Genomic DNA, 21,277 nt, shown 5'->3' with positions numbered 1-21,277 from the left:
TTCAGCTCCTGGCAGCCATCTAATTATGGACATCCAGAGTGCTGATTGCTGGGTGCCAAGGTCTGCCTTCCTTAAGAGGCTGTTAAAAAACTTCCTAATATTTGAACTTTTAACAGGTTGCTTGGTTGCTTTATTTTTTTTATTTCTTCATGGCAAATGATTGTAGACTGAATTACAGTCTTGATCAACTTGGTTATTCATCACTGTTAGGCTTTAGCAGTGTTTTGCAACTTCAGTTTTGTTATTTTCAAAGTATATAAAGCCTTCACTAGAGCATTGTTTTTTTAAGTTGCAGTAACATTAGACTTGAAAAGGAGCAGGAATTGACAGATTTTCTGAGATAAATTAAACCTTTGAATTTTTAGACTAACTTCTTGCTTATTTTGACTTCTGTGGCAGGGGTGTTAATTTATATGAGTTTTAAGTAAGCAGTTGTTAGAAGTTTTTAGATATCTTATATCTCTCCTATGACTTTATCTTAAAAGTGCTTCTAGGTAGGTGTCTGAATAGTAAAAAAAGGCATATTTGGTTGACTGGAGTCTGTGTTGTACTTGTCAGACCATCCTACATATTTTGTAGAATCACTTGGGTGTTTGGCTTGATCTCACAAACTTTACATCCCATGGGGGGACCAGGATTCATTAATCACACATAGGATCTTGGGACAGGAGAGGTTACCATTGCAGAACCAAACTTTAAGCAAGTGAGGAGAATGGCTCCCACAGTGGCCTGGCTGCTTCTTAAGAAACCTGTTTTCAGGAGCAACTTCTGGGATTCTTCTCAGGTTAGTGGAAGATAGGAATTCACTGAAGACAATGTTCTCTGTCTCTCCTGAGAGACTAGGTGCTTGCTGCACTTAATGCTCTTCCAAAAAGGCATTGCAGATCCAGATATGTGATGTGGTTGGGACTTAAAACTTTAAAAAATTATATCCTGTGAGAAAACTGTGATTTTAAACTATGCACTCCTGGATCAGCTCTTTCTGCTGTTTACCTTTCTTCACTTTTTCTTAGGTGGGAAGGGACAGTGAGGGACAGCTGATCCTCTAAGACTGGGGACCTTCCTGTGGCAAAAAAAACCCCCAAAAATGTGAGTCCACAAAAAAGCTATAAGGACTATCTACAGAAATTTTAAGCTTTGGGTGATAACTTCTTCTGCACTGAATCTGCCTCACATGGGAATTTTCTGTCCTGCATTTCTTCGTTTTCCCCCCCTTTTGTTTGTTTTTCGTTGGCCACTTCATTTATTTTTCCCTGTTTTGCTCAGCATTACAGCAGCAACATTTTTTGATCATTTTAAGTTTTAGGCTCTTTCTTGTTTGTTTGTTTTTTCCAGTGATTAGCCTGGATGATACTATGGATGAAGAAGGAGTTAAAGAGAGTGGTAATGACACCCTTGATGATGATGAGCTTGTTTCACCTCACAGGAATTTGAGGAGTCGTGCTGAAGAAACATCAGTCACATCACCGAGGAAATCACCACGCTTAATGGCACAAGGTGATCACAGATTATATGTTTGCATGTTTGAAGTAAATGAAATCTTTACAATCCCACCCCCCAACATTTATAAATGTAAAGTAAAGCTTTGCAATTTGCTTGTGTGAACTCAAATACAGACACTTCCCTTTTCATGCACTGCAGCTAAAAGTTGGCATCCATAGGGTATGACTCAGTTAGAATTCTTCTTTAAAAAATACTTAATGTCTTCCTTATGCCTTGTGGTCCTTAAACTAATTTTTGAGACTTTGATGCTTTTACCTGCATCAAATTAGCACTGTGATTCCTCACCAACAAAAGCATGGTAGAGTAGCAAATCAGCATTGAAATATTATGCTAGCATGTTTCTATTTTCAATTAAAATTTTGATTCTATTCATTTTTATTTGGGTATTTTCTCTTTGCTTTAAATTTGGTTATGGTAATTGCAGTTATAAACTCTTTCATCAAAATATCTCAATATACTTAATGAATATTTTAATAAAATATTTAAATTCTTTGTGGTAGCTAATTGGTTACAGTTAGGGCTTTTCTAACTTGTTGAACTAGTGGAGTTATTTACCACTCTGCTTTTATCCCCGTTAGAGCAGGTTGAGTTAAAAAGATAAAATTACTCAATATGGAGATCAAAATTTAAATAAGAACCTGTGGTACAAAGCTGGTGAATATGCATTTTGAAAAGGCACTAAAATGGTTTCTTGTTTAGGAAATGTAAGAAATGTCATGAAGTGAGAGTGTGACTGGATCTTGGATTCATAGACTGTGTTCTCTAAAAACTTTTTAAACTTCATAGTTATGCATCTAATCACAATAGAACTTGTGCAAATTTTGTTTGAGGCAGAAAAGATTGAGTGGTAGAAAAGTACAGTTGGTTTTGATTGTTTTTTATCATATATTCTGTTCTATATATACTACTCAGAACTTTCTTAGCCTTTGGAATAACGAGATTTTGCATCCTAACTATGGCAGTACAAAATTGAAATGCAAGTATTTTGGGTTAGTGGGGCTTTTTTAAGTTTAGTAAACAACTAAGTTTTAAGTTCTCTTTGTGTCCAGTAACCTAAATTGGGGTAAATCAGCTCTATTCTAGGTAAATCTTGTGTTTGCAAAGAGAAGAAAGCTGAATAGCTAAGGCACTTTCCTTTTTCCCTTCCTAGAATCAGTACGGAGTCTCCGACAGAGCACCCTGGCCAAGCGTTCGAATGTTGCTCCTCCTGTTAGTACCAAGAAATCATCTGTAAAAGGTGGATCTGCTCCAAAAAGTGGACAGAAACGAGAGAGAAGTCCAGTTAAAGAGACAGATGTTGCTGCACCCTCGAAAGTAGAGCAGCCTAAAGAGGTTAGGCGTAGTACAAGACGATTAGGACAGACAGAAGGAACAGCAGCAGTAACAACATCCCAGAGTAATACAAAATGTCTGCCTGGTCCCGAAGATGTGAATGAAGTGAAGTCTGAAACCCTTGATCAGGCAAAAGTCCAGGAAACATCCCAAGAGTTAAGTTGTGCTAATTTTATAGGAACCTGTTCTCCTTCTGGAGAAACAAAGGAAATAGCAGAGGTTGCAACGAAGACTGAATCTGGGAATGCTGAGCCAGTTTGTTCAGTATCTGCAGATACTGAAATGACTCCAGTTAAAAATGAGTCAAATGATGTGATTGATTCAATGGACTTGGGAAATTGTTCAAAAGAAAAAACTGATGATAATAAAGCAGAGGAATCAGAGAAGAAAACAGAAGAGCATGATGAAATTGGAGTAACTGGAAAAGCTAATGATCCATCTAGTACTTGCGTGAATCCAAATGAAATTTGTGACACCTTTTCAGATTTGTCTAGCTCTATAAAAGAGGGGGTCGATTGTAGTTTAGCTTCCCACAATGTGGAAGTTCTTGATGAAAATACACTGTCAGTAAAGAAATGTGTAACAGAAGCTGGAGATGATGACAAGGGAGTGGAGAAAACTGTAACTCCATCTGAGAAACTATTGGACAGTACAGAGTTTGATAATAAAGACTTAAAAAGCAAAGAGTTGACTTCTGCTGACCCAGGAAATAGCATTTTAGAAAGCACTGTTCTTGACCAAACAAACCAAAACGTACAGCATCAAATCAGCAGTATTAAAGTAGAAGGCCCAGAGGCATTAAAATTTCAGGATGATGAGAAACAAATTAACATTTCAACAAAATATGAAAAGAACATTAGGCCCCGGCATAGTAAATCTGTAATACAGAATAAACAAAATCTGACTGCAGATACTCGGCAGAAATTGGGTACAGTGCAACAAGAAGTGATGCGTTCAAGAACGAGAGCTGGTGTTACTGCTTCGAGTGTTCACAGTCCATCTTCAGCAGCTCTGAAGCGGAATGCAGATGAGCAAGAGAGTCATCAGCATCCAAATAACCCAGTTAAAATTAGGAAGAAACAATCTGATCTGAGTTTGAAAGCAAAGAGCTGTGTTTCAGGAATGACCATAAAAAAGCAGAGTAATACGTTGCTGAAGAAAATACCCCGAGTCCAGGCTTCTGGGCAAGCACAGAAGTCATCAGTTCAAAGAGCAAGTGAGAAATCTCCTACTCATCAAAGCTGTTCTAAAGATACCCACCACTCTGTGCATTCGTTGTCAGGGCATGTTTCAAATCTTGGTCAGAAGCAAGCCCACGGGCAGAAACACCAGCTTGCAACTGGGCTAAAAACAAATAGCTCCACAAAGGAAGAGACAGAGACAAAAGATCACCCTGTTGTAGAACACCTGAAAGAGGATGATAAAGAAAAAAACAAATCAAAAAGAAATGATAAGACTCTCCAACCTCGCCAGAGAAGAAGTAGCAAAAGTCTTTCACTTGATGAACCTCCATTGTTCATTCCAGATAACATTTCAACTGTTAGAAGGGAAGGCTTGGAACATACCTCTGCTAGTGAAAGTAAACATGTTTGGGTGCCCAGCAAGCAGTGTGGCTTTTGCAAAAAGCCACATGGCAACAGGTGTGTGTGGCTTTGTGTCTTAGGAATTTATTATTGGTCTCGAAAGATAATTTTTTTTTCCTCTCTTACCAAATGTTTCATGCTGCTGGTGCCAAAACAAAAAAATCATAGCCTTGTAAGGGAAACTTGTGTGTCATACTGTCAGTTAATTTCCTTTGCACTCATACACTTTTTTTTAGTGTTTTAGATAGAGCGTTAGAAACCGGTTTAGCCAAGAAGTTTGAATATAAACATTTTATTATATGAATACATTTTTTGATGAATGTATAATTCTGCTATGCTGTTAAATTATGCACTTTAAACTTGATTTTTTTTCATAGAAAGGAAATGAGACTAAGATATCTATGTTCCAGATTGTAATTTCCTTCTTTCCAGAGACCTCTTAAGTCGAAGGATCACCATCAACCAAAAAAAATCAAATAGTTGTTTACATGTGATTTTTATCTGGTACAAGTACAATTCTAATACCTAGAGATTCAGAGGGGGTTTTTTCAATTTATGTAATCATTGCTGTGAGGCTTTCATGTAATAGTAATTAAGTAGTTGGCAGGGGGTGGGGAGAGGAGAAGGAAGAACATCAGTCTCAAGAAAAACCCCATAAAACATCCATGTGGGCATATCTGAAATTGCCTTTAAACCTAACGATGAGGGAGTTTTCATAGTTGCAGTCGTACCTGCTAGCCTACGTTTGTTTTTTTAATATCAAATTGAAGATGATTCTGATTAGTCCTTTGTTTATGTGAGAGAAAGTTTTAATAGTAATTTTCAGTGACTGTGCTTTAGAACTCCCTACATCACAGTGAAATATGGCACCTTTGGTGCCTGAGGGTTTTTCTTAGCAATCATAGTATTTAAGAAGAACCCTTGTTAGCTTTGAGTTACTGTATCATATTTGATAAACAAACACCTTAAAATTCATTTACTGTGCAGCTATAATGACTACATCAATGTGACCTATGAAAAGAATTAACAGTAGGTTTGCTGGATATTTTTAAAGCAAAATATACATATTTAAGATTTAAACTTCTTGATAGCTGTTAAAAATTCAGCTTTGAGTTGAACTTGTCCTGCATTCTTTCTATATTTACTAATATTTTAAGCATTCTATGGGTTTTCTTTTTTGAATGTCTTGTTGGAGTTCAGAAAGTCTTGATTTTTATTACTAAATGGATCTAACTGGTATGGGAAGATGTGGCAGTAACTCTGAACTAAATCTGCTTATTTTAGTTTATGAAGTGAAAGTAATGTTACAGAAGATACACGTATATGCATTGATACAGTATTAAATGCAATTAACCCAATTTTGCATTGCCAGCTCCTAGTGCTGCCAGAATTGTGTAGTGGATGAATCACCAGCTGAGGTTGGATTGAGAAAGCCCATGAGTTGCCACAGATGGTGGTTATGGGTATCCTCATTTTTGTGATGTCAGTTTTAAGTGTTTTAGGTTTTTTGTATTGTAATTGTGTTATTTTATGTGCTTGCATTGCAAAATGACGCAACCGACCCTTTCAGCAGAAGGTCAGATTTACTAAATCTGTAGAAAGATATTTAGTACATAAACACAGAATTTTTGTGTATAGAATGTGACTGAGAAATGTGAGGAAACTTGTGGTATTGAGCCCTGTGCCTAACAACAGAAGATTTAAGACTGTCAGTGCAGCACTTTTTATCATCACTAGTCTTAAGTACTGAAGTTTTATTTGTTCAAATTACTTTTTTTTTGTAATTGTATGCTACAAATAACTGAAACCTTTCAGATTCACTTGCTATCATTAAGATACAAGAGGAAGCAAAACTTTTATCTCAAGTGCCTTGTCATTTTGTCCTTGTTTAATTACTGATGGAAGAATAAGAAAACACTTGCAGTGCAGTGCCAAAGAGAAAAAGTGTAAGATGATAAATTTCAGTTCCCTCTCTTGAAAAACCATCAAAACTATCAAAGTTTACTCTAGGGAAAGGGTTTTTTCATTTGCTTTTTGGATTACTTTTCAAGCAGTTTTTGTTTCCCTTTTGAAACAGCTTACCTAGCCTCTTTCCCTTTTTTCTCTGTTCATTGTGTAAGGGAAGATGAGAAAGTGTGAGACACAAATACTGTCAAACGACTATAGGTTCAACAAATATCAAGGGCAGAGCGAAGATCTGAAAAAACATATGTGGTTTTATCCTGATCTATGGTTATTTCAACTTTAAAAATTTTTACCAATGTGGTAGTACAAATTGCTTGTAGAAAAAGAAGTTGAACTGAAGTTGCAGCCCCAAATTGAGGAATAATCTGCAAGGAGCTTTGCAGTATGTCATGTTAAGGTAACATGTTAAAAAATTCAGGGTGCGAAATAGTAGTCACTTGAATCTTTTTGTATTGCCTGTAATAAATGCAAAGCCACTAACTTGTTGTTACTGTAATACCAAGCTTGGAAAATTGATTCAGGTTGAAGGTAATGTCTGGAGATCATGTCATCATGTGTACAGATTTTTTTCTTTGTGTACACATTTCCAAAAGGGCCACGCTTACGTAGGCCTTACATGGCCCCAGAGTAATCTTACTGTGCCTGCTGGAAGCACAGAAGGATGGTACTTGTATGTTTTACTTCAGATCAGCACCTGAAAATTGGAGTCAATTTATATTTTTAGGAATACATGCAATAATTTGTTGGCCACATACAAAGTGAAAATGCACTTCCCTTGCACTGCAGATATAATGGATTTGGCTGGGACAGGAGGAATCCCATTTTACAGACATTCAAATTGCATAATCAAAAAGTTCACAAGTTATAACGTGTCTTACTTTGTAAGAGACAATACCTGTTTTCTTTCTGCTAATAGATCATCATTCTTTGGCACTTCGGCTTTGAACAGTGACTATTCATACTCTGTTTTCCACTTGTCTTTGAGTTGGTAGCTGTAACCAGCATAGCTGTGTTGTATCTATGTTTTCGTTACACAGAGAGTGGGTTGTCAATGTTTGGCTTTAGGACTAATTCTTTCAGTCTGTTTGCTTGATGTGTTGTGACAATTTCCATTCAGAGATATACGTTTGCTACATAACTAAAAGGAATTGTTCTTTTGTATGAAAGCTAAGCCTTGTGTTTCTGGGCAAGTCAGATAATGATGATTTAACTTTTTGTAATTTTCAGCACATCTGAAAGGCGTTTTTTTTGGTGAAAGGTTTGAATTGTTGTTACTCACAGTATTGTTTTCAGCATGTTTGACATTGCCAGTGTGTTCCCATATTGCTGTCAGATGTTTTCTCACCAACTAATAACAAATCATAAAATCATAAATTTTAATTCATCTATCTATATATGAAATGTGTATTGATATATATACCACATAAAAAATGTTACAGACTGAAGTTACTACTCAGATTCTTAATGAATCCAAATGATGTTGAAAATATTAAGCTTTATCACAGATAGTTACTTTTCCTGAAGACAGATTAAAGATCTTGTGGTCAGACACAAACCGACCTTTTCAGACCTTGCAGAAAAACTAAGTGATGTAGGACTAGAGTTTTGCTTAGGGTCTTCCTTTTCCCCACATTTCAACTCTGCTTTAATATAGAGGAAAAGTTAGTAATGTTGTAAAAGGTGATTAATTGGGAAGTGCAGAGGTTGATTTAGCAAAGATATAGTATTTCTGATCTCTTGCTTTGCACGTCATCGTTAAAAAGTTTCTTCACAAATGTAATGCAGAAAAGTACTTTGGCTGATGGATGGAGTTAAAAAAATCTGCAAACTGTTTTTTCCTGTAGTAAGGATTATTATTAGGACATTTGTATTTTGAAAATAGTGCTAATTATCAGTAAACTATATTGGAATCGGGTTATCATACACTTTGCACAGCCAGTACAAAAGAGAGTGGTTGAGGAAGGAGTTTAAGGCTCCAAACTTATTATGATCCTTAAATTACATGTGCACTTTTTTTTTTAGGGTGGATTGTATATAGTAAATGATCTGTTGTGAGAACATTCTTCAAGAGGAACAATAATTATAATAATGATGGTGCCTTAATTCTAGTTAATGTTCATTGAATAGTACGAGTATGCTAAACTACAGATTATGCAAGATGTCATCAGTTTACAGTTCTGGATGATGCTTTTAAGTTATCTGCCTCTGTTACTACTTTCTTCCACTGTGAAAAGCCTTGCAATATTAAAAGCTATCTTGCTTGTCCACCCACAGCTGAATGACAGTATAAACAGAATAGCGTTGTAATGTATAATTAACAAATGGAAGGACTCCACTGTGATTTATATTTACAATTATATAATTGTATTAGTAGACTTTATACAGATTATATTATTATGCTTTAGTATTGGTAGGATTATTATTAATACCTGTAGCATTAGGGAGTCAGGCAAATGGATACCATAAGTTGTCTAAAACAGGGTTTTAGAAAAGATGTGCATAAATATAAACTACTTATAAATGCAGTTTGTAGAGTGTATGACACTGATCCTGCAAGATGCAACATGTGGATAGAATCCACTGGTAATGAAGCTTCCCTTAGTGATTTTTTTTGGTATAGATTTGTAACTAATTTTAGGAAATGTACTAATTTTTTCAATGTTTTTTGGAAGTTCAATAGTTTTGGTTTTGCTGTTTGGTATGTTTCATGAATTTACCTCTAGTTCAAAAAGCATAAAGTTGCTTGTCTTTTTCCTGCTTCCTTTTTGGAGAAGTTCCTGTAAAATGAAAAGCAAAGAAAATTGTGCCTTTAAGAAAGAAAAGGAACTTATATTGCATTAAAGTTGGGTTATTAAAATTTAATACTTAGGAAGTAAGTTTGCAGTGTCTTTTTCTGTGCTGCAAATTCTGTGCCAAAGATCTGCTGATAGTGTTTGCTTGAGATTGGTTGTTCTTTCTAGAAGATCAGAACCTGAAAAATCATGTCTTCTGTGTTAGAATTTGTCAAAAAGCAAATAAGTGGAACTACTCCGACAAGACTGTGTTTTTTGACAGAGCTTGAGCTTTTAATTGAGCTATACTGGTGTGGAGCATATGCTCTGCTAAAGCTGCCATGCCATGAATTTCTTCTCAACTAACCTCGTTAATAAATAAGCTGAAGGGAAACCAGTTGCTGCCATGCAATGTCTCTGCTTTAACATGGACTGGACTGTAGCATCAGTGCAGCTGAGACACAGTTGTAATGTTAATACAAGTTTACAACAGATTTTGTTGAAATTTGGTGAACATTTAGGGAGGGAGATGCAGGTGGGATGTGCTTTAGATACTCAAGTCTTTAAAAAGTGTGTGAACAGTGATTTTACTCCTGCATGAATTTGGGGTTGAAGTGATGTTTTGAGTTGTTGGGTTTGCTTTTTTTTTGTTTGTTTGTTGGGGGTGGGGGGTTGGGTTAGGATATGAGTCCTATTGTATTTTTCCCATATGCTCTGTGCCACAAACGTGAAGGACTAAAGGGAAGCAATAAATTATTTTCTGTGACAGTGCAACTTACATTATTAATTAATCTTAAAATGCTGATTACTGGCTCACGCTGAACTACTCTGACAGCTCCCAATTTTTTGTCTTTTATTTTACTCTTAAGTTTAGCTTTACAATGAAAAATTGTTTTATGAATAAGATGGTTTCTGCCCATTTTATGGTAGTGAATTTCTCTGGAAACTTGCTCCTGTTACATAAATAGAATTTGCATAAGTTAATTTTAAAATATGGCCTGTATATTTAGAAAATAAATCAAGCCTGAGTTCTTCATCTAAGGAATGAATTTAATTTACTACAAATAACACACCAAAGAAAGGCTTCCAATCATAAGAGATGTTTCATCTATTGCTTTCTGATTTTAAGGTGCCTCTTTTCATGCTGGTATGTGGACTCCGAAGGGGATTCTTTAAAGGAATGAAACAATAACATGCTCTGTGCAAAGGTTCCAATGAGCTATAATATTGTCTGCTGTCACCTATCAGTTCTTTTTAAATTTTTCTTTAAAAAAATTGTTTTTATATTAAAGTCCAGTGAAAGCAATTCTGTTATTGAATGTGGCGTGATTTAACATTTTAAAACACATTTTTCTTTCTCTTTCAGCTTTACATCTTCCAATCCAGCCTTACAACATGGGTAAAAGTCCTGCACTTCAAATTTGAAGCAATCTGCAGTCAGAAACTTTGATGTTTTGCTAGTCCAAGATATCAGAACCTCTTCAGTCAAAACTGACAACTGTGCAAGAGGACATCCTTGATCCTTCAAGCCAGGCTTCAGTTTCTCTTGACTCCCTTTTTTAGTCTTTGAACATTACCCATGACACAATTATATAATTGTTGTTACAAATCATAGTTTTGTTTTGTGTGCAAACGAGTGAAAAGACAAAGATGTAAAAGTAGCCTTATGGTAAAAAGGATTATTTACATTACTGGTATCAAAATCAGTATGTTCTCTCATAGCCTCAAAAGTTGCAGTCTTGCAGTTCACTAGTGTGGAAAAAAAACCAACTAGTAGAAATAGTGAATTTTTTTAGGCAGGCAGCACCGGTATTTTTATTACCATTTTGTGTAACTAGGTTTAAACAAAACAATTGTAAGCATTACATTCTGTTTTATGGTACAGGCTTCATGGACATTTCCTGATTCTCTTTGTAGTCTTGATTTCTGAATCCTGAATTCTCAAGTTTTATTGTGTGTGTCTGTTAAAATATCGTGTAATTGAACCCTTGTTATGAAGACTGGAATGAAGCCAAATGAATATTTGATCTTCAGTAGTTTGCTTAAGATGGCTTGAATGACATCTGTCAGTCTTGGTGTATAGTCTTAGAGAAGACTGATCTTTTCTGAGCTGAATTAATTGTAGGGTTTTTTAACTTTTAAAAAATTTATTATTTATTTATTTGATAGATCTTAAAATAAAGATGTAAGACTGGATGCCTATCCTGGTGCCTTACTTATGTCATACACCATCTCTATTGCCCCCTTATTATGTGTGAACTAAGCTGAAAAAATTCACGTGCTGTCAGTTTAAAGTTGAAGTTGTGCAGCATTTTGTGTACTTCAGTCTCATCTCTTCTGCAAATGTAGTCCATTTTCTAAATATTAAATCAAAAGTTTGTTTTGGTTGCTAAAGGCTGCAATCTGTCTTCCTTATTTAACAAATTAGTCTCCAATGCCTGAATTTACAAACTGGTGAAAAAACCCCATATATTTTAATAAAAATTCAGTTAGTAGCAATTGTGGCTTCATGATGGTGTATTCTTGTTTTCCTTCTATTTTTGAACAAAAAGCATTAATTCCTTATTACACCAAAATATCCTTTAAGCATGAAGCACCTGACTGTATGCTTTGATCTTATTTCAGCTTTGCAGGAAATTTAAAGTGTGGAATTTTTGCAACCGGTTTCAGTGTTCCCAGAGCTTTACTAGTATTTTCTTGCAATGGTACAAGATGTGTCCTGTGTAAAGCATCTGCTTGGGGACCCTTGCAGTCGTGAAGTAGGCACTCATGCTGTATATGCTGCCCTTGCATGTTTGGCTCTAGGCTCTCAAAAAGGAGCAATCAGTTTTCTGTAGAAGTCCCATCGCTTCTTTCTTGTTTTTCTGTTGTGCTTTTGAATTCTATGGTATTACTCTGGTAAGACCATCAGAAGTAATTGTGCCCTACTGTTACCTCTCTTGTATTTGAACTTTGCTGGAATGTGGATCTGAAAAGACTGAGATATTGACAAAATGTGAAGGAACACCTGCCTTCCTAATTGAAATTATGAAGTAGATGGACAGATATTGTTTGCTAGTGACCAGTAATACTATAAATGTACTTACAGCTCAGAAAAAGAAATAAATTAAAAATGAGAAAATAGTTTTCTTCACAAACTACATTAAAAAATGGTTTCTTCAAATATAGCAAACAGCATCATAGGCTTTTTCTCAATCTGCTGGAAATTTAAAACTTCTCAGACTCATTTTGCATCTAAATACTATTTTCTTCAACAGAATTTAATCCTGATGTATTTTGAGTAGGGAAGGACAGAACATAAAGATACAGTTTTTCCTTCTGTTCTCTTGTTTCAAACGTCCCCTGTTATTAAGAATTCTCATCTCTCGAGATACCAGTATTGTATTCTTGAATACAATACCTGCATCAAGCCACCTGGAACATTTATTTGCAGTTCTGGAGAATAAAAGTTACTCTAAGTTTTACCCTCTGTAATATTTATATGATTCTGCAGAGTTGGTAAGTCAGCAGATCCTAGGCTGAATAGGGACATACATAGGTTAGGAATCATGTTCCTTAGAATTGTCTTACAGAAGAGATTTTAAAGGTATTAGATGAAAGAAATGGGGTTTGCAGGTCAGTGTATTTAGCTTGTTAAATATATTGCTGAAACAAGCAGGTTTTCATTAATTACTTTTTAAATCAGGTCTCTTATATGGAATTCAAAACCTAGGAATTCAGTAAATAATTTTTCAGTATTAAAAAAGAACTTGCACTTTTCATAATACACTTGCACTCTTTCTTGATTTTCTTCAATCAGTCTGTATAATAGTACATATCTTTAATATAGCTTATGTAAATAAAAAACAAAATGAAAACAAGAAAACAAAGAAAATGAAAAAAAAAAGAAACCAAAAAATATAAAAGGGGAAAGAAAATGTAAGTGGATAATGCAAGAGATATTCCTACATCATTTGAAAACATTTGGTAATGATGCAAGGTTCGTTATTATAAGGAGGAATTGTAAAAAAACGTACTATGTAAGTCTGAATTAGGTTTTTTGGGGTGTTTAACGTGTGTAACTTCCTTCACAAATTCCACGTCCTTCACAAATAGTTGCACTGGAAATTGTACTTATGAGTGCAGTGAGTTACTGGTAATATGTGATGAAGTTTTCAAAATACTTCCACAAAATAGTCAGAAATTATGCTTTTATTTTAGACCAAGTGATCTTTACAGCACTTTGAAAATACTATCCATATCTAGAGTTGATTCTGCTTTTAAAATAATGAAGCAGTTGACTTGTGAATTGAGAGATGCTCTTTAAATGGACACCTGTATAAAATAACTGAGCAGTACCTCAGTTATTACTTACACACAAAAAGTGCTGTACCTTTTTTAGAAGAAAACAAAATAAAACAGTCACTGCAAGCTGGACTGATGGTATTGGAAGCTGAACTCCTGGCCCTATATTCACCAGTAGAGACAATAAAAAGTAACTTCCTAGAAATAATTTAGTAATAATGGTCTAAGGAATGAGATGTAAAATACCAACTAATTTAGAATAGGTTGCTGTGCCTGTGCTCATTGTATTTGTCATAACACTTAAAGACCTTGTACTGCTGTGGAAGTTGGCAGTCGATACATTTGTGATGTTAGGATGACGACCATATTTGAAGGAAAGCAGGGATAATATGATCTTGCAAGAAAATTTTCAAGTATTTTCAAACAAGTTTACTAGTTCTGAGAGTTGTTTTTTTTTCCTTTTTTTTCTTTTTTTAACTTTCATATGAGCTTTAATAGTAGTTTGAAAAAAAAACTTGGTAGGATTTGGGGGGCAAATTACATAAATATAATGAGGTTTTGATAGTCTCTTGGACTACTGTAAAAGGCAAAAAGGCCAAAACCAATATTTCTCAGGAAGATCATACCATGTCGTAAGGCTGGAGATGGATGTAAAGCTACAAAGAAAATCACTTGCCAGGTAAGAACAAATTGTTGAGATGCACAAATCAGAACAAGTGTGGTATGTTCTGCTGAAGTTGCTGTATCTTTTTTAATAGTCTTCTTTCACAGTTTTCACTGACATGTCTTATTTTGTTTTCAGGTTTATGGTAGGTTGTGGTAGATGTGATGATTGGTTTCATGGTGATTGTGTTGGACTGAGCCTTTCTCAAGCACAGCAGATGGGTGAAGAAGATAAAGAGTATGTGTGTGTGAAATGCTGTGCTGAAGAAGACAAAAAAATGGAGTGTTTTGATCAAAGTGTACCAGATACTCCAGTGAAACTTGAGCATAGAGAAGAAAAAACAATTGAGTGTGAAAAACTGGGGATGTCGAAGCAAACACCTGCTTGTCATCTAAATACGACAACTGAAAAAACAAAGCAAATGGAGGACACTGGGAAGCACAAAGTCAAAATCTTCAGACGGGTGAGTCTTATTTAGTGCTTTAAGTTCTCTTAATTACTGGTGTTAGAAGGTTTTTTCCTGTCTTAGTGCCAGTTAATAGATCATGTTTCAAACATCTTTGTGAATCTAATTTAAAACTTTTATTATTGAGAGTTACTTCATTTTCTAAGTGACATGACTTCTTCAAGATGATATTGCTAAACTCTTCTTATATTTGGACAGGTTTATGTGCATTTCGTATGCATATAGAATATCCTGAGTTGGAAGGGGCCCATAAGGATCATCAAAGTTCAACTCCTCAATGTGTATATTAAACTATACATACAGGTGTATATAGAAGTGGTGAATAACTTAGTGCATTTTTCTTTCAGATTTCTAAATTTATTCTAGGACATCTGGTAATTTTCTATATGTTATAAACTGCAGATATATTAAATATCTGTAAGACAATATGCCAACAGTGTTTTACTTTTGATTATTTTTACTTCAGATTGTGTGTGGAGGAAAATGCCTAATGCTTTAATTGGGACCTTTCTACTTTTTGTGTCTGATTTTACTAACCAAAGAATAATTTGCAAAGAGTATTGAGACAATTCTTCAGTCTTTTAGTGTATCATATTCGTGATAACATCATCATCAATAATTCTATCTTATTTCTGAATAGTAATATGGAAATTCTGACATGTAAGCTATTCTTTTTAATTTTGGTTTACATAACTTTTTAAACATCAGTGATGTCTGTGGATATGTGGCTAAAACCGGTTAAGGGATTCATCCCTGACATATTAAAATAAAACGTAGTGGTTTTCAGTACAGAGCTTAAATGCAAATTGTCTGTGTTGTGTCTTCAGCCAATATTTAAAAGAGACTGCAGTGCTTGGCAGTAATTTGGAATTTTGTTCAATAACTCTTTAGAAAATATTATATGATGGTGCATACATCCAGGGTATATGTTATACATATAAAAAGAAAAAAAAAAGAAAAATATGTGGTAATTAGGTGGTGGTTGATTGTAGCATTCAGTAGTGTGCTAACACGTGTTAATGTTTATTTAAGGAATCTGGTGATGGGAAGAACTTGTCAGAGTCCAGAGACTTGGATACTAAAAAAGGGCAGCATGTTACTGCTCGGAAAGGACCACAAACTGGTGTAATTCCTCGGCGATCTCCTGAAGATAAAAATGAAAAAATAAGTAAAGAATCTCTTAGTGTGGCAGAAAGGTCCACAAAATCAGGTACTGAGGTTTGGTGAAGTACTGCACACTGTAATTCACATATATGTACAGTGAAGGATGATAACTTTCTTTATAGCATCAGTTTTTCAAACCATATTCCATAGTGGAAGAGATGGTGATCTGAAGAGCTGTTTGTTCCCATGATGTTTATGATCTTTATTTCTCTTTTTTTTTAAATTATTTTTTTTGTAGATAAATGCTTCCTATGTAGATGTGTGTTTCCTGTTTCAATAGCAGAGGATGCTCATGTAACTGAGTGGGAGAAAAGTACACAGACATCTCTGTATTAAACTTTATTTCACATTGCATGAGACTTTGAAATACTCTTCCATAAAATGCTATGAAATACTTAGTGTATATAAAAGTGTTTTAATTTCTGTATGAATTATATTTTGACTTACTGATGTGTTTTGCACAAATTGTCAATTTTATCAACTCATTTCAAAGGGGGACACTATATTGCACACTGAGTCATCAGATTTTTATCTACATTTTATTTGAAAGGTTGAAGGAACGTATTTCCCCTCCCAGCAACTTCTGTCCTCTCCCCAGCTCCCTTCCAGGAAGCATTATTCTTCTAAGATCGTGATAATGTGAAATTGTCGTTTCGAACTGAAATCTCAGCAGCAAAGCTAGTGAGATTTTGTGTGAGAACCATCTTTAACTCCTAAACTCAAACTTTGAATTTTTGTCTAAAAAATACATAATTCTGCTCTTCTGTTTTTTTGCCTATGCCGATACATTCTAGAAGCTCTTATTAGAGTTGAAAATATCAGCGTTAAATGTAAATCTAAATGTAAGTATTTTATACTGACAATACAGTGACCATTTCAGAATAGAAGTTAATCTCAAAATCATTTTTAAAAAGAGAAGACACTTGGCAGTCTCATTTAGGACAATTAGCATTGAAATTAAAGCAGTGCATTTGTCTTAATCTGTTACCTGCTTTGAATTATACTTATAATGGCATTGTTTATTGCTAATCTTGCCCATCACTTGCCTGCTGTGGGACTTTTTTATCAGATGGTTGAAATGTTGCCAGAGTGTTACTGGCATGTGAAGGTTTTCCATTTCCCCATTTACCCTGTCAGGCTACAGTTTTTGAAAGGTTTTATAGTCCAGTTCTTCATCCTTCTGAGGAGGAGGAGATGAGCAAAAATATGTATTGAGGAAACAAAAGCATTATTAAAGCTGCTGTACTTAACAAGACCAGCATAGGAACACTGTAGAGCACAGCACAGAATGGCAAAGAGCTCTTAGGTCTGCACCACCTTGCTGGCAAGGAAAGGGAAGTTGGTAATTTTGATTGGAATCAGTTGAATTAATGAGAGTTGATCCACCCACGCTGTCTGCCCAGCAGAAAAGAAAATCTGCCTTTTTATAGCCACTTGAAAATATAGTTAAGTTTGCTTCTGGTGTTAATGCATTCTAAGTTGCACTCAATAGGGGAAAGTAATAATAAAGAAAGACTTCTTTTTACGGTCGAACTCTCCAGTTAGATCTTTGTCGGTCTTCAATTTGTTTCTTTTTCCAGAGTAGAAAGTGAAAAAAATTAGTATTATTTATTTCCCCTTGCTTACCTAAATAGAAGGCTACTGCTCAAAATTAGTGATGTATTCACGTGCTGAGACAGATGACCTTTCAGTTGACACTGAAAATTAATAATTTTGCTTCAATGATTTTAGTTTGGTTAACTTATCCATTATTTGTATTATTTGTGACACAGTCCTTATAATGACTTTGTTTTGAGAGTGATCTGAATCAGAAGCTAAGATTATTATAATTGAAATAATTTTGATGGCTAACAGATACAGAAATGCTAAGTTTAATGAAAAATGGGATTTTAGAGTTAAACTTACTATGCTTATGATACATGCTTCATGGTATATTATTTCTCAGTTCATTCATTGAAAAATTCATCTATGCTGTTAAAAAATTCAGAGTCAAAAATCTTAGTTAGGATTAAACTAATAAGCACTGGTCATCTTGGTTTAGTGTAGAAGAAAATAACTTAAATCAAAGGGCAGTAACCCTGTTTGTTTCTGCTAAGGAAGCTTTTTTTCTGGATTAATCTAAGTAACACAAAATCCAAACCAAAGAAATAAAAAAAACTCAACCTATCAAAAACCATCCACCCTGTGGGTCCATTCCTTCTTTTTGAAGTTCAGTTCTTAGCAGTTTAAAAATAAAACTTCATGACAGTAACTCCAGCAACAGTAAAAGTTTATAAAAGTGGCATGAGAATTTTACAATTTTTAACTGTGTTTTGACAGGTGTTCATGAGAAACAAGAAATTAAGAAAAAGAAAAATGAGAAAGGATCCACTAGTGCAACACACCTGCCGACCGTGCCAACTTCTAAACCTTCTGCTGATCAGATAAGACAAAGTGTCAAGCAGTCTCTTAAAGAAATTCTGATGAAAAGGTAAAAATATAGTAATAAGTTATTAATACGTGCTTGGAAATATTTTCATTTGGAAAGCAGAGGAAAAAAAATTAATTATTTGGAAGCATTTGGTAATTTTTGCCATTGTGTTTTCTCACAGATTGACAGACTCCAGTTTAAAGATTCCCGAGGAGAGAGCAGCAAAAGTTGCCACAAGGATTGAAAGAGAGCTGTTTTCTTTTTTTCGAGACACTGATGCAAAGTATAAGAACAAATACAGAAGCTTAATGTTCAATCTGAAAGATCCTAAAAATAATGTATGTGAAATTTGTCTGTTGTGCTTTACAGAAATCCTTTATTTGCTGGTGATTAAAGGAACAGTCTTCCTTTATAAATCCTGCTGCAATTTGCCTGTTTGGGGTTTTTTTTAATAGGTTTTTTTGTTTCTTTCATGTTGTTTGTTCTTTGGGCACTCAGTGTTCTCTGTCTTCTTTTTCCTCATTATTAATTCTTCTACTCTTTACTCTCACTGTATGTTTTATTGCTGGGTTTCAAAGTGTAGTGTGTATCAGCCTACCACTGATCTCTTATTTGGATGTTCCTGTTTTCCCCCATAACTCTTTGGTGTTTACTACACTAAGGATTTTGCTGTCCAGGATCTTGTCTCACCATGCTTTTTCATACCGAGATTTCTCAGGCTTTATCTTCACTCTCTTTTCTGCTTTCTATGAGCTCATTAGTCAACATCATACCTCCTCAGCTTCTGTCTTTTGTCCTTTTATCAGTTACTCTGATGAAGTTGCTTTGTTTGTAGTATTTTGCCATTACAATTAACCAACTGTAAATTATATGAACAAGCTAACTTCTGTCTAACTTCTGTCTAACAGCTAACTTCTGCCTTGTCTTTGCTCATACCCCTAAATTAGCTGGTTCTCTTTCTTTTACCCTAGGATTTCATTCAGTTAAGAAGTGTAGACATCCTCTTTGATACTGTCTTCTCTTTGTTGTATAATACAGAGGATTTACACCTTTTTAGAAAACCAGAATGTCTGAGTTACTGCTGCAGTGGGCATAAACTCATTTTCTCCTTTGAAACAACTGTTGATTATACATCTGATCAGTAAGGGTGTATGTAGATACATTATTATGTAGAATAAATGGAACTCTGGAATTAAGATTTTTATGTTACAAAATCTGGTACCACTTCTTGCAGTGGAAGAAACAAAGCCACGTGATCCTTATAGCTGTACAAAGCATGTTGTATGTTGCTTCTGTCATGTATTTCCTGCTGCAAGCTGTTTTTGTCTTGACAACAATAGTTACTTTTCTTTTTTCTTCTAGATATTATTTAAGAAAGTACTGAAAGGAGAGGTTACTCCAGACCATCTAATAAAAATGAGTCCAGAAGAACTGGCTTCCAAAGAACTGGCTGCCTGGAGACAGAGAGAAAACAGACATGTGAGATTTGTGAACTTCTGTTGTTTGGTTGACAGCCTAAGCATGTGTAACTTCTGTTTGCAGGTTAAGTGTATGCAGAAAGAACAGAATGCATGTTGTACAAATCAATTGTGACTAAGCAGGAGGATCTCTATAATTTCTTTAGTATTCAAAACCCAAAGAGGTTTTTAGGACAGAAGTGAAAGAAGTGTAGTCAGTTCCTGAAAGGGGGAAACCAAGCATTTTCCTTTGCCATGCAACTGTATTGCTGCTTGCTCTTTGTTCTTCTGTCTCAAGAGTGAAGGCTTCTTTGTGCTTATTTTCTGTAAGATTTTAAAGCTCTTGCTAGAGCTTTAGAAATACCCATTTTTTAAAGAGGGATAGAGATCTGTTTGGACAAACCAAACCAAACTGGTGTTGTTTTTAACCAGCTGATGGAGCATGACAAATCACCCACCAAGAAGTAAACTCGGAGCTGAAAACCTGATCTGCCAGTCTGAAAAGCAGCCTAAAGGGAAAACAGGAAAAAAACCCCAAACAGTAAAAAAAACCCCAAGAGAGTATAGGAAGATTATTAGCTTACTTTGAGCATGACTTTTCTTGAAACAGACAGTTACAGTATATTTATAGCTGTGTTGACAGTTTAGGAGGAGAAGCAGCAATATGAGAAACTGTATTATTTTTATAGAAAATGCCTTTTTTTAAATAATACCCTGTTTATTGACCATTTAGTCCAATGATAACTGCAGCTGCTTGGAAATGGCCATTAAAAGTCTTCTAGTTTACAAAATCTGGATTTGTATTGACAGAATCTTTAGTATTTATATGCCACATCATAGAACCTAAAGCGTGATATTTGGATAGTGTTAACTGGTATGCATTTTGTGTTTGGGTTTTATCATACCAGGAATTGTGGGTTTTATCAGATGATTTCTGATAAAAAATTAATGAGTAGCTAGTGTAACACAGAATAGAGGAAATTCATCCTCTTGAATTCTGTGTACTGAGAATGAATGTTCCATGATAACTGATTCAGTATGGTGTGATGCCGCTTTAGAGACTGCAATGTGCATTGCAGTAGTAATTATTCCTGTGTTTTTTCCTTTCCATTGCATATTGTGACTAAATCTGTTTATGAATCATGACAACTTTTTGTTAGTTTCTATGCAAAAACAGTTGTCGGATTCTTCTGTTATCTTGAAGTTGTTTCGAAAGCCTATAAAGGCATGAAAAGTTTGATTATTCTGTAGCTATTACATTTGTTTTTGTAAACATTATTGAAATACTGAAAACAGACCACGAATGATAGTATTCCACTATTGTGAGAGTTTCAAAACAAGTGTTTATGTTACTCAAAAGATTACTAAAGGGTCCCTATTATTTTGGAGAAATACTTCAAAATTTCTAGAATTTGAAATGGAATACAACATGTAAAATAAATATGTATCATTTTACTATATTTTTCATTTTCCTGTTTATGCAAGATATCAAGTCTGCTACTTAATTTTTTTTTTTTAATTTCCCAGAGTGTTCAAAAGTAACTGTAGGTATTTGGCAGGCAGATAAAGCACTTGTAGAATCCTTGTTTCCTTAATAAACCAGGCTTAAAATATTTGCAACAGCCAACACTTCTTGGTTTAAGAACTCTAAATGTGCCTTAAGAAGCAATATTAGAAA

The 21,277-nt window shown here is 34.8% G+C and overlaps 1 protein-coding gene across 10 annotated transcripts in view; it reads left to right on the top strand.

The window, feature by feature from the left end:
• Positions 1–21,277, top strand: part of PHF3 (PHD finger protein 3) — a 51,502-nt gene that overhangs the window by 18,287 nt on the left and 11,938 nt on the right. For 6 of the 10 annotated variants that reach the window (XM_027730521.2, XM_027730514.2, XM_039383424.1 and 3 more), the window contains 7 exons: positions 1,336–1,497; positions 2,654–4,475; positions 14,241–14,565; positions 15,601–15,778; positions 18,052–18,202; positions 18,324–18,480; positions 19,505–19,621. In XM_027730521.2, the coding sequence (XP_027586322.1) occupies positions 1,356–1,497; positions 2,654–4,475; positions 14,241–14,565; positions 15,601–15,778; positions 18,052–18,202; positions 18,324–18,480; positions 19,505–19,621 (2,892 nt within the window). In that variant the 5' untranslated portion in view covers positions 1,336–1,355. Of the gene's footprint in view, positions 1–1,013; positions 1,090–1,335; positions 1,498–2,653; positions 4,476–10,567; positions 14,118–14,240; positions 14,566–15,600; positions 15,779–18,051; positions 18,203–18,323; positions 18,481–19,504; positions 19,622–21,277 lie in introns of those variants that run through there. The other 4 variants (XM_027730516.2, XM_027730519.2, XM_027730517.2 and 1 more) reach the window with 2 other exon arrangements.

Source organism: Pipra filicauda, unplaced genomic scaffold (genome assembly GCF_003945595.2).
Source record: "Pipra filicauda isolate LSUMZ 115617 unplaced genomic scaffold, ASM394559v2 scaffold30_size5312502_pilon, whole genome shotgun sequence".
Taxonomy (NCBI): domain Eukaryota; kingdom Metazoa; phylum Chordata; class Aves; order Passeriformes; family Pipridae; genus Pipra; species Pipra filicauda.
The sequence above is the reverse complement of the archived record's forward strand: the minus strand, read 5'-3'. Positions and strand labels throughout refer to the sequence as shown.